This window comes from Cyprinodon tularosa, unplaced genomic scaffold, assembly GCF_016077235.1.
Source record: "Cyprinodon tularosa strain WSP-4 unplaced genomic scaffold, ASM1607723v1 ctg645, whole genome shotgun sequence".
Lineage (NCBI taxonomy): Eukaryota > Metazoa > Chordata > Actinopteri > Cyprinodontiformes > Cyprinodontidae > Cyprinodon > Cyprinodon tularosa.
The window spans coordinates 515772-529258 of NW_024039391.1; the positions used below are offsets into that span (position 1 = coordinate 515772).

The 13487-nt window shown below is 50.5% G+C and overlaps 1 protein-coding gene and 1 long non-coding RNA gene across 4 annotated transcripts in view; one reads left to right on the forward strand and one right to left on the reverse strand.

Moving 5' to 3' along the window:
• Positions 1 to 10482, reverse strand: part of LOC119799045 (glutamate receptor ionotropic, delta-1-like) — a 499477-nt gene extending 488995 nt beyond the window's left edge. For 2 of the 3 annotated variants that reach the window (XM_038308724.1, XM_038308723.1), the window contains exon 1: positions 10045 to 10481. In XM_038308724.1, the coding sequence (XP_038164652.1) occupies positions 10045 to 10126 (82 nt within the window). In that variant the 5' untranslated portion in view covers positions 10127 to 10481. Of the gene's footprint in view, positions 1 to 10044 lie in introns of all 3 variants that reach the window. The other variant, XM_038308725.1, reaches the window with a different exon arrangement.
• Positions 10483 to 10741: 259 nt separating this feature from the next.
• On the forward strand, positions 10742 to 11656 carry LOC119799042. Its single transcript, XR_005282804.1, has 3 exons — positions 10742 to 10797; positions 10907 to 11081; positions 11365 to 11656. It is a non-coding gene; the product is annotated as an uncharacterized LOC119799042 (long non-coding RNA).
• The last annotated feature ends 1831 nt before the right edge of the window (positions 11657 to 13487 follow it).

The following is a 13487-nucleotide window of genomic DNA, read 5'->3' on the forward strand; positions in this document are numbered from 1 at the left end:
GTCGCTCTGTCGGCTAAAGGCAGGTTTTAGAGTCTCCAGTTAACGTTTAATCCATAACTAAACGAGTTGATTATTTCAATAATTGATTAATCCGATTCATAGTTTCAGCTCTACTGAAACCAATCCTTTTTCTCTGGTGTGTGGAAGTTTAAAGGAATCAGTTTTTGTAAAGTCTGGATCAGGTTGAGGATCCTGGTTCCCTTTAAAGAGCCGCTGATGCATTGAATCGGCCTGTTGCTGCTCAGATCTGTTCATCAGCTGCACTTTATCGACTAAAGAAGGACAGACTCATTGATAAATGCTCGGATATGATGTGAGCAGTCTAATGGTGGAGTCACCTTCCCTCCATTGCTCTAAATATCCTCAGAGCTTCATCACAGCTTCAGGGAGGAAAACCTAGAAGGACGGTGATGTGGAAGCTCTGATTAGTGGAAGTAGTTCCTTCCATCCCAGCCTGCTGCTCTGGCTCTGCCCACACAGGCTGCATCTGCATATCTGTCACTGTGAATTAGAGGGCGAGCTAACGTGGCGAGCTAACGCAGCGAGCTAACGGGGCTTCATGAAGCTTTTTAATGCCGTTTCCAGGGTCAGCCAGCTGCTGTGTCCGTCTCTGTGTGTGTTTGTTAGGGTGGTGGAGGTAATGTTATAGCCGGACCCTCGCTGAGACGCAGCGGGGAGCCTTTTGGCTTCTTCTCTAACCGGTTTAGTTTATCTTATTTAGCGGCTGGGTGAGAAAAGGCCGCAGCTGCTCCTTTGCTTTGCCAGCTTTAACAGATTGGATTCCTGCAGTTGGAGCTCGCCTTTCCAAAACCAACTATTGGATAAGCTGGCTCTCCCTCTGCTAGCCTCCACAGCCGCCCCGTAAATCATCCCTGGTCAGCTGCCTGGCTCATGGGACGGCCTAATCTCTCCTCCTCTGGCTCTTTATAAAAAGTGACCTGTTATCCGTTTGGCCTGGGGGGCCTTTAGGAGACTTTCTGAGCTGGAAAACTGCCCAGGTGGGAAACAAAGAGCTACTACCTGACTGTTGCTGCCATCTGTATCTGCTATCACGCTTCCAGGACCTGATAGATCATGAATACCATGAACTCTGATCCGTTTCCCAACATGTTTCCCTTTGTTTCCTCTAAATCATTGGGGGGGGGGCTTCCGCCTGAACAAACAATTAACGTCCCAATAAAAATGGCTGCGTGGGGTGAAGGAACGTTCCCTCACAGAGAAGCCGCCATTGATTCTTCGACTTCCTGCTTCTCTTTGTTTCAGTTTTATGAGGCAGTTAGAATAAAAATCACTCTTAACTGTAATTATCAGCAGCAAACAGCTAAACATCATCCTGTTCACAGGTTAATGAGCCGCATGCAGCGTTTCCAAAAGTATTCAACCACATCAACCTCATTACATGTTTTCACATCAGAACCAGAAACCAAAGCTGATATTAGGGACCAGTCCAGTCTGCACCGCAGACGGGATAGAGCTGCAAGGCCGAGTCCAGCTCTGAAACATTCCCCCCAGCTTTAAACCGCCTCGCAGCACGTTTCAGCTCTGAGCACGTTTCAGCCGATCACCTGAAGGCAGCAGGAGGAGAGAAACAGGACATGTTGACGCACCTGAGCTGGCAGGCTGGGTGAGGATAACATCTAACACAGCGGCTCTGGAGGAGCTGCAGAGATCCAAACCCCAGCTGGGAAGGCCGACTATCGGCAGCAGGAAACACTGTTTACAGCTGATGACCCTGAACGCACCATCCCAGCAGTGAGAAGGGGCTCAGAAAGTTGATTTATAGAAGCTGGAAGGTTCAGCTAACGTGCTCGACAATAAAGGGAAAATAGAAAAATGTATTTCAGTGGAAGAAAGGTAAGATGAATTTAACAGAAAAGTTAGAATGATTTCATTAGAAAAGTTAAAATGACTGATTTGCAAAGTGAAAGTAAACAAACTAAAAACTTTAATCATGTTCAGATCTCTAAACAAACATTTTACTGTTTTCTGGGAGTTTTTTAATGGACTAAAATCTGCTTCTCCATGTTTGGTTCTGATCCACTGGACCTGGAAGGTCTGGCTGTCGATCCCCTGCCAACCAGACTGTGATTTAGATTGGAACACAGCAGCATCTAGATCAGCCGCAGCTGTCTGATCTATTTTCTATAGTTCTAGTGAGGACGCAGGCAGCTGAGTTCTACTCTAAAGGTGCAGATCTAGAGCCTGGTTGCTGTTTTCTAGCTGGATTAGCTGTAGCTGGATGCTAACACTGAAACGTTCTTCCTTTGGTCCAAAAACTACGACTTCAGTTTAGTTTGATGCAGATGAAGAACATTTCCTCCATTCAGGTGTTGATTTGTTGGTGGAGCACCAAGCAGGAGGTCAAAGATGGTGGGAAGAAGTTTTTTGTTTTTAACGAAATGTCTTTTTCTTTACACTTGTGTTTAGAAAATGACAAAATAAATCTGTTCAAGTCTAAGAAGGATGAGGCCTAATCAAAAAAACAATCTTTCAGGAAAGTTTTACGGGGAGCAAAATAGGTTTCAGGGGAAGATCTTTAATTTTCCACATTGAAAACAGTCTTAAAGAAGAACGTCAGTGGAATCCATCATAGCACGGTGATGTTAGAATGGCCTAGTCAAAGCTCAGACCTAAATCCAACAGACTGTGGCAAGAAGTTGACAGAAATGTCAGCTTCCTAATTAGCAAAGCTGGCAGAGACTCCAACCAGCAGCCCTCCAGCTGTAGCTGCAGCTCCTTTACTCACAATCATCCACTACCTTCTGTTCACCAGTACATAAAATCCCTCCAGTGTATTTCTATGTTTATGGTCGGAACAGGAACTGAAAACTTTTGGTTAGCATTTGGTTGTTAAATCATTCCACCTCTTAGAGCCGAAGCTGATGTAACCCAGGCCTCCTATAGAAACACCGTTGGCTCCAAATACTCACTGGTTTAAATACAGTCTAAGTCTAAATCAGAGCAGCAGCCTCTCTGCCTTCATTCCTGAAGGTTTCATTTGCTTCAGATCTACCAAGGAATCGAACTTCCCCACAGTTTGGTATCATTTGTGTTTTTCATGTCTTGGAAAGAAAAGTAGTTTGTTTTTCTTCCTGGTGCAGCTCAGTCTGAATCCATGCGATACTGATCAGTCCACGGATACTGGAATCCAGGGACATTCTGTCTAAGAAAGACTTTATCAGAGGCTTCTAGAAGAGATTTCTGATCCAGTGTGAAATAAAAGGCTGCTGTCTGATGAGCTTCTGCAGCAAACGTCTCTTTTTGTTTAGAACACGCTGCAGCTTGTTTTCCCCATCTGTGAGCGCCGGCGGGATTCTCTGTCCGGGTTTCACATCCAGCTGTGGGTTTGCTTCCCATGATGCTTCCACCGCCGCCTCTCTGGGAGGAGGTGCTCCTCTGAGCCTCCGGGGCGTCTCTAATAATGCGTCCAACTGACACCTTCATCTCTGAGATTTAACTAAAGGCAGAAAGGAACTCAGAACTGATTTGCTCATTTTTGCCACTTCAACCTCTTCCTTCCTTTCAAGGCGCAAATAAAAACCACAGCAGCTGTTTTTACTGATTCTCTGCACATTGAGCCAAGAACAGTGAGTGAAGCTAATTAGAGAAAGCAGCTGCTGCCGCTGCGACAGGAGCTGATATTACTTTGCAGATTCTTAGACCTTCAATTTACTGGATCTTTGCACCAGAGCTACTCGTGTAAACAGCAGCAAATTGGGTCAAGGGTGGACTGGAGGTCCAGCTCTCACTTTCTATCGGTATCAGCTGTTTTACCAATCAGCACCTCCCTGCCGACGCCTCCTCGCCTGCCACCGATCCTCCATGCTGGATGGAGGAGACGAGGGGACAAACGTCACAGAGGATCAGCGGCGTGGCTGGGTGGGGGGTTCACTGGATGAAATACTGTCACATCGGATTCTGCTGCGCCGCTCTGGGTGTCAGGAAGCTGAGGGAAACAACAGAGTCCCTGAACGCAGCCCAGCAACGTCTCCTCTGCTCTGGGAACATAGCAGCCCTTTAATGTGGAAAATGGATTCAGCTCCATTTCAGACCAACAGAACCTGTTAAATGGTCCATAAGAAACCATCAGAGATCATTAGAAGCTGAGATAACCATGGAGACGGACATAAGTTAGAATCAGCTGAGAAATAACCCAGCTGGAGCCCAATGGTTAAAGAGAAGTAGCTGCTTAAAGTAAATCAAGCTGAAGCACTTTTCCACTGGAGGAGACGTTCAACGCCGCCGTTCCTGCTAGGAGGAGACGTTCAACGCCGCCGTTCCTGCTAGGAGGAGACGTTCAACGCCGCCGTTCCTGCTAGGAGGAGACGTTCAACGCCGCCGTTCTTGCTAGGAGGAGACGTTCAACGCCGCCGTTCTTGCTAGGAGGAGACGTTCAACGCCGCCGTTCTTGCTAGGAGGAGACGTTCAACGCCGCCGTTCCTCCTAGGAGGAGACGTTCAACGCCGCCGTTCCTGCTAGGAGGAGACGTTCAACGCCGCCGTTCCTCCTAGGAGGAGACGTTCAACGCCGCCGTTCCTCCTAGGAGGAGACGTTCAACGCCGCCGTTCCTCCTAGGAGGAGACGTTCAACGCCGCCGTTCCTCCTAGGAGGAGACGTTCAACGCCGCCGTTCCTGCTAGGAGGAGACGTTCAACGCCGCCGTTCCTCCTAGGAGGAGACGTTCAACACCGCCGTTCCTCCTAGGAGGAGACGTTCAACGCCGCCGTTCATGCTAGGAGGAGACGTTCAACGCCGCCGTTCCTGCTAGGAGGAGACGTTCAACGCCGCCGTTCCTGCTAGGAGGAGACGTTCAACGCCGCCGTTCCTCCTAGGAGGAGACGTTCAACGCCGCCGTTCCTGCTAGGAGGAGACGTTCAACGCCGCCGTTCCTCCTAGGAGGAGACGTTCAACGCCGCCGTTCCTCCTAGGAGGAGACGTTCAACGCCGCCGTTCCTCCTAGGAGGAGACGTTCAACGCCGCCGTTCCTCCTAGGAGGAGACGTTCAACGCCGCCGTTCATGCTAGGAGGAGACGTTCAACGCCGCCGTTCCTGCTAGGAGGAGACGTTCAACGCCGCCGTTCCTCCTAGGAGGAGACGTTCAACGCCGCCGTTCCTGCTAGGAGGAGATGTTCAACGCCGCCGTTCCTGCTAGGAGGAGATGTTCAACGCCGCCGTTCCTGCTAGGAGGAGACGTTCAACGCCGCCGTTCCTCCTAGGAGGAGACGTTCAACGCCGCCGTTCCTGCTAGGAGGAGACGTTCAACGCCGCCGTTCCTGCTAGGAGGAGACGTTCAACGCCGCCGTTCCTGCTAGGAGGAGACTTTCAACGCCGCCGTTCCTCCTAGGAGGAGACGTTCAACGCCGCCGTTCCTGCTAGGAGGAGACGTTCAACGCCGCCGTTCCTCCTAGGAGGAGACGTTCAACGCCGCCGTTCCTCCTAGGAGGAGACGTTCAACGCCGCCGTTCCTCCTAGGAGGAGACGTTCAACGCCGCCGTTCATGCTAGGAGGAGACGTTCAACGCCGCCGTTCCTGCTAGGAGGAGACGTTCAACGCCGCCGTTCCTCCTAGGAGGAGACGTTCAACGCCGCCGTTCCTGCTAGGAGGAGATGTTCAACGCCGCCGTTCCTGCTAGGAGGAGATGTTCAACGCCGCCGTTCCTGCTAGGAGGAGACGTTCAACGCCGCCGTTCCTCCTAGGAGGAGACGTTCAACGCCGCCGTTCCTGCTAGGAGGAGACGTTCAACGCCGCCGTTCCTCCTAGGAGGAGACGTTCAACGCCGCCGTTCCTGCTAGGAGGAGACGTTCAACGCCGCCGTTCCTGCTAGGAGGAGACGTTCAACGCCGCCGTTCTTGCTAGGAGGAGACGTTCAACGCCGCCGTTCCTCCTAGGAGGAGACGTTCAACGCCGCCGTTCCTGCTAGGAGGAGACGTTCAACGCCGCCGTTCCTCCTAGGAGGAGACGTTCAACGCCGCCGTTCCTGCTAGGAGGAGACGTTCAACGCCGCCGTTCCTCCTAGGAGGAGACGTTCAACGCCGCCGTTCCTGCTAGGAGGAGACGTTCAACGCCGCCGTTCCTGCTAGGAGGAGATGTTCAACGCCGCCGTTCCTGCTAGGAGGAGATGTTCAACGCCGCCGTTCCTGCTAGGAGGAGATGTTCAACGCCGCCGTTCCTCCTAGGAGGAGACGTTCAACGCCGCCGTTCCTGCTAGGAGGAGACGTTCAACGCCGCCGTTCCTCCTAGGAGGAGACGTTCAACGCCGCCGTTCCTGCTAGGAGGAGACGTTCAACGCCGCCGTTCTTGCTAGGAGGAGACGTTCAACGCCGCCGTTCCTGCTAGGAGGAGATGTTCAACGCCGCCGTTCCTGCTAGGAGGAGATGTTCAACGCCGCCGTTCCTGCTAGGAGGAGATGTTCAACGCCGCCGTTCCTGCTAGGAGGAGATGTTCAACGCCGCCGTTCCTGCTAGGAGGAGATGTTCAACGCCGCCGTTCCTGCTAGGAGGAGACGTTCAACGCCGCCGTTCCTCCTAGGAGGAGACGTTCAACGCCGCCGTTCCTGCTAGGAGGAGACGTTCAACGCCGCCGTTCCTCCTAGGAGGAGACGTTCAACGCCGCCGTTCCTGCTAGGAGGAGACGTTCAACGCCGCCGTTCCTGCTAGGAGGAGACGTTCAACGCCGCCGTTCTTGCTAGGAGGAGACGTTCAACGCCGCCGTTCCTCCTAGGAGGAGACGTTCAACGCCGCCGTTCCTCCTAGGAGGAGAAGTTCAACGCCGCCGTTCCTGCTAGGAGGAGACGTTCAACGCCGCCGTTCATGCTAGGAGGAGACGTTCAACGCCGCCGTTCATGCTAGGAGGAGACGTTCAACGCCGCCGTTCCTGCTAGGAGGAGACGTTCAACGCCGCCGTTCCTGCTAGGAGGAGACGTTCAACGCCGCCGTTCCTCCTAGGAGGAGACGTTCAACGCCGCCGTTCCTGCTAGGAGGAGACGTTCAACGCCGCCGTTCCTGCTAGGAGGAGATGTTCAACGCCGCCGTTCCTGCTAGGAGGAGACGTTCAACGCCGCCGTTCCTCCTAGGAGGAGACGTTCAACGCCGCCGTTCCTGCTAGGAGGAGATGTTCAACGCCGCCGTTCCTGCTAGGAGGAGATGTTCAACGCCGCCGTTCCTGCTAGGAGGAGACGTTCAACGCCGCCGTTCCTCCTAGGAGGAGACGTTCAACGCCGCCGTTCCTCCTAGGAGGAGACGTTCAACGCCGCCGTTCCTGCTAGGAGGAGACGTTCAACACCGCCGTTCCTGCTAGGAGGAGACGTTCAACGCCGCCGTTCCTGCTAGGAGGAGACGTTCAACGCCGCCGTTCCTCCTAGGAGGAGACGTTCAACGCCGCCGTTCCTGCTAGGAGGAGATGTTCAACGCCGCCGTTCCTGCTAGGAGGAGACGTTCAACGCCGCCGTTCATGCTAGGAGGAGATGTTCAATGCCGCCGTTCCTCCTAGGAGGAGACGTTCAACACCGCCGTTCCTCCTAGGAGGAGACGTTCAACGCCGCCGTTCCTGCTAGGAGGAGATGTTCAACGCCGCCGTTCCTCCTAGGAGGAGACGTTCAACGCCGCCGTTCATGCTAGGAGGAGACGTTCAACGCCGCCGTTCCTGCTAGGAGGAGACGTTCAACGCCGCCGTTCCTCCTAGGAGGAGACGTTCAACGCCGCCGTTCCTCCTAGGAGGAGACGTTCAACGCCGCCGTTCCTGCTAGGAGGAGATGTTCAACGCCGCCGTTCCTGCTAGGAGGAGATGTTCAACGCCGCCGTTCCTGCTAGGAGGAGACGTTCAACGCCTCCGTTCCTCCTAGGAGGAGACGTTCAACGCCGCCGTTCCTGCTAGGAGGAGACGTTCAACGCCGCCGTTCCTGCTAGGAGGAGACGTTCAACGCCGCCGTTCCTGCTAGGAGGAGACGGAGAGACAGGCCTCCGATCAGAGCAGTGAGGACAACAAAGACATCTGGACGTCCTCTTATTGACAGACATTTGATTTAACTGTTTTCTCCTGCTGTGTAAATCAGTCATTTTAAAGAGTTTGGGTTTAAAATTCAAAAATAGGAGGAAATTCTAAAACTGCTGGATGTCATTTTGAAAAGTCTAAAAAAAAAACTAATTCATAAATACTTATAAACCTGTCTAACTGAAGTCATCTATAGATTACTGGGTGGGCGGCTGAGTTTGATAGGTTTGCATAAACCTGAATGATCTTCCTCCAGAGGCTGGAGCAGTGAGGCTAACTCAGATTATAGCTTCAGACAATAACAGCCACCTGTCACCCAGTTCCTCCATGGTTCCCCTTTAAATTCAGAGTCTGGCCTAAAGCATCTGCTCATCATCAGATGTTGCAGCCAGTTGCTTCTATCTGCAGAACCCAGATGTATCAGTTGCAGGTCTTGATTCATCCTCTTACAGTTATTAATCCTCCCTGTTGGTCTCAGGATGCTGATCTGTTTTATTTACTGTTCTGTGTCTCTAATCATCCTACATCACTCGGCCATTTTGTTTTTGCTGAATGCTGATATCTGTCCAAATATACACCCCCATCTGTCTCCATGGATGATGGATGGATGGATGATGGATGATGGATGGATGGATGATGGATGATGGATGGATGGATGATGGATGATGGATGGATGGATGATGGATGATGGATGGATGATGGATGGATGGATGATGGATGAGGATGGATGGATGATGGATGGATGATGGATGGATGGATGGATGATGGATGGATGGATGGATGGATGGATGTCTTTCCTTCAGCTGAATAACTGGCCTTCATCCTCCTCCTCTTCCTCTCTGCAGTGCTGCAGCGTCACTGATCTGGATCATCTACCCTCCTTCCCTCCTTCCTTCTTTCCCTCCTTCCCTCCTTCCTTCTTTCCCTCCCTCCTTCCTTCCCTCCTTCCCTCCTCCACTCTAACCTTTCACTGAAACCCTTCCTGTCGTGAACAGCAGGAATAATGTGAATGAAAGAGGGCAGAGGGGCCCATGCTGGCCCCTCACAGCCAGAACAGTCAGCGTTTGTCTCCTCTGTCATCACTTCCTCAGCTGGAGTGGATTAACATTTCACCCACGTCCCACTAAACGTCCACGCTGATAGGGGGGGGGGGGGTCCATGATCAAATAAAAACATCTAAACACCCAATGAGGAGAGGGATGGATGGGACAGTCCCTCATCCTTCTATTTCCTTCCTTCCTTCCTTGCTTCCTTCCTCCTTTCCTCCCTTCCTCCCTTCCTTCCTTCCTTCCTTCCTTCCTCCTTCCCTTCCTTCCTTCCTTCCTTCCTTCCTTCCTTCCTTTCTTCCTAAAACCTTCCTCTCTTCCTTCCTTCCTTCCTTCCTTCCTTCCTTCCTCCTTCCCTTCCTTCCTTCCTTCCTTCCTTCCTTCCTCCTCCCTTCCTTCCTCCCTTCCTTCCTTCCTTCCTCCTCCCTTCCTCCCTTCCTTCCTTCCTTCCTTCCTTCCTTCCTTCCTCCTTCCCTTCCTTCCTTCCTTCCTTCCTTCCTTCCTCCTCCCTTCCTTCCTCCCTTCCTTCCTTCCTTCCTCCTCCCTTCCTCCCTTCCTTCCTTCCTTCCTTCCTTCCTCCTTCCCTTCCTTCCTTCCTTCCTCCCTTCCTCCCTCCCTTCCTTCCTTCCTTCCTTCCTTCCTTCCTCTTCCCTTCCTTCCTTCCTTCCTTCCTCCTCCCTTCCTTCCTCCCTTCCTTCCTCCTTTCCTCCCTTCCTCCCTTCCTTCCTTCCTTCCTTCCTTCCTTCCTCCCTTCCTCCCTTCCTCCCTCCCTTCCTCCCTTCCTTCCTTCCTTCCTTCCTCTTCCCTTCCTTCCTTCCTTCCTCCTCCCTCCCTCCCTTCCTCCCTTCCTTCCTCCCTTCCTTCCTCCCTTCCTTCCTTGATCAGCACAGAATAATGATCAGCAAACAGAGTCAGTGGTTTTTCCTCTATCCGCCCCTCGCGCCTCGCAGCTCCCCGTTTTTCTCCCCCGCTCAGCGCGGACACCCCCCACCCGCCCGATGGTGTCTTACCGATGTGGATGATGGAGTCGGCGCTCACGGTGTTGCATCCCAATATCCACAGGGAGTGAAACATTAATATCAGCATCTCCATCTCCAGTTCGAGCCCCAGAGGAGCTTCCGCGGATCCACCGCGCCGATTCTTTGCTTCTTTCACTTCTGAGCAAATCCGAGAATAAGCGGCAGTAGCGAAGTGTTGAGCAGAAAACTAAATCCCTCTGAACAAACTGTTGTTCCGATTCAAGCGGAAGGAGGAGGATGGAGAAGAAGAGAGAAGCTTCCAGGGCTCCGGAGAGCAGCAGAGCCGGGAGGTGAGAGGAGAAGAGAGGGGGAGGATGATAGGAGACACCGGGGGTCTGATTCAGAGGTGAAGATCCGCCGGACGAGCAGCTCTGACTCTCTACCTCCGAGTCTGAGACATCACTGCAAACTGCGGAGGAGCGGGAGGAGGGACCTTCCCTCTCTCTCCCTCCCTCCCTCCCTCTCTCTCCCTCCCTCCCTACTTTCTCTCCATCCTTCTCTTTCCTCTCCTCCGACCCACGTGACTGCAGAGCATCTATCTCCTGTGCTGGAAGCCAGAGCAGAGAAAAGCGAGGCACGAGAAGGAGATGGATGGATGGATGGATGGATGGATGGATGGATGGATGGATGGATGGATGGATGGGAGCCGGAGGAGCGCAGAGTATTGGGGGGGGGGGGGGGGGGGTCTCTCGGTGAGGTTTCAGGTGATCCTGCGGGGACAGAGGGAGCAGACTGAACATCCAGGTATTATCTGACTGGAAGCTGATCTATGTGCTGATTTCCTCGGCCTGTGATTCTGCTATCTGTGCGTAAATGTTTAAACCTGTCTGATTATTAATCTCATTACATGAAGGTTACAGTAAAGGCTGCCAGCTTCTCTCTGGTTTCCAGTGCAGGAAAGACCGATTTTCTCCTTGAACTCCTGCGTGAAGCTGCGTTTCCCGCTCAGCACCTTGGAGAGGGTTCCGTTACGCGCCGGGATGCGCTGTGCCAGACTCTGGACTTAATCCTTACATTCAGCTTAACAGGTTTGGTCTTTGCTCCTCTGTAATCTGAATGTGAGAAAGTATAGCAGTTCTTTTTTGTTGTTGTTGTTTGGTTATTTGCTTTTTTGTTGTTGTTTGCTTTACATTATTGGTGCGTAAAAGTGTCTAATCATAAAGAAGCAACGGGTGAGGATTTAGGATCAGAGCAGAGTGGATGAAGACAGCAGCAAACGCCGCGGTCAAACCCGGAAGGCTCTGTGGAGTGAAGCCTCTGGTTAATTGTGTTAAAGTGACGTCACTGACATGTCCTGTAATGTCATTTCAGGAGGCGATCAGCATCCATTGATCGGGGTTTAATGCCACGCAGCGTGGAGAAGAGTGGGAGTGCTGCACCTGGTTTTACAATTAAAGGATATTTCTTGCGACTGAATGAGACTCAGAAATGTCTTTTAATTGTTTGACTACGTGTGGTTTAAAATGCAGAGAGAGAAAAAGCTTTAAAGCTGCGTCCAGATGCGTGTTTCAGCACCACGGGGTCCGGACAGCTCCTTCATGCTGAGGTGGTTTAAAAAAGAAATAAAATAAAAGGTGGTTCTCGACTTTATCATTCATCTAAATCTGCTTCTTCTTTTCTTTGACAAGTTAATGTTTCACTTTTTGTGTGTTTAAGGTTTTTACATATTTAAATGATTTATATTCTTGTTTTTTCTGCCTGTTTAGGTGACAGGGAGGCTCAGGTGTTTGTTTTTACTTTCAATCATCAGCATGAGTCTGATCAATCTGATCAACTTCAGCTCACATTTAAACTTCATGAAAGAGAATTTAATTCATATCAAACCAGCATTTAAACATGGAGGCAGATTTCCTTCTTATCTGATCCATGAAATCTAAGATTTTTTATTTTTTTTGCTTCGGAAGCTTCCTACTCTGTTTGACTCCTTATAACTATTCAGCGCTTTAATAACAGAGTCTTGTTGACCAGAAGGATTGATGTTTATCAGTTAGTCCTCATATAGCTTCACATCTTTTTCCTTTGATTAATTTATTTATTGTTTTTCTACAGGAGAAAATAACCTTAACATATTTAATGACGAAATCTTACACACAGAACCCATCAGAGAGACATTCAGCAAAGCAAACGATCCAGTTTCATCAAAGGAACGTCACACCTCCTGCTGGCAGAAAGGTGTCACTACAAGGCGTCGCATCCTTTGATGTAATGATGAAGTTAACAGCTTTTCTTTTTACCAGCTAAGAAGCAAAGCTGTTCCTTCCATCATTAATTCAGTCATCAAAGGTAGAAATAAAGAAAATGCAAAGATGTTCAGAATCAGAGAATCTATGTGAAGCTCATCTATAAAACATGAACAAACAAAAACAAAAACATTTTTGCAAAGAATAAACTTATATAAGTGAATGAATTTGTTAAACATTGACCTTTTGACCTCTTTCTGCTACTTTGCATCCAGTCTAACTCATCTTGTGTTATTTCCTCATTATTCCACCTTTTCCTCTCGGCTCCGCTGAAGATGTCTGACATGTCGCCACTGCGGATGCTTTTAACACTCTGAGTGAATTTCCTCAGTGTCTGGCTGTAAATCTGCCGCTCCACTCAAAGTCTGCTCGTTTCAGAGAAGTCAGGGAGGGATTTTATTCCTCAGCAGCTGCACATTACAACATGGCTGATCACAGCCGATAATCACCATCTCTCAGTCATCTGATAACCTGTCAACAAATCAATCATTCACCCTGAAAAACCTCGCCGCCGTCCTAAAACAAAGATCCTTTTGGATCGTTTTCCTGCTTGGTCCATCTGTTCTGTAGGCTGTAACTCCAGAGTGGATGACAATCTAATTGCATCCTCATCCCTCTCAGGTTTAATGGGCTGTCAGGTGGCATCGTTACACAACTCTCATTGCCTCCTCACACAATGACACCAGCTGACTGCGTGGCCATGTTATCCTTTCCCTGTGGGGAGAATTTCCCAGGAAGATGCTGCATGTTGAGGCCTTATAGGTACTTGTGGGGACCAGCGACTGGACTCCATGAAGAGAGGTTGGGGTGGGGCTTATTTTCAGGACTAAGGTGTGAGTTGAGGTTTCCGTTAAGTTTATTTATATAGCATTAATTCCTGACACATGTCATCTTTAGGGTTCGGTCAGTGCTGGTAATGTTTAAGGTTAAGGTAAGAAATAAATGCAAAATGAAAAGAAGTCAATGGAAAGTCCCCACAAGGATAGCGTGAAACAACATGTCTGTGTGTGTGTTCCTGGAGGGAAGGACAAACTGAGGCCTGAACTTCAGCAGCATCACAGACCCATAAATAAAGTGTTAAACACATCCACTGAAGCAACAGCTTCAGACGAATGAGTCTGAGCAGCAATAAAACTGTGACTCTCATCTCATGTGTCTGAAGGACAGGCGGCTGAAACTCTACGAAGGAATTCA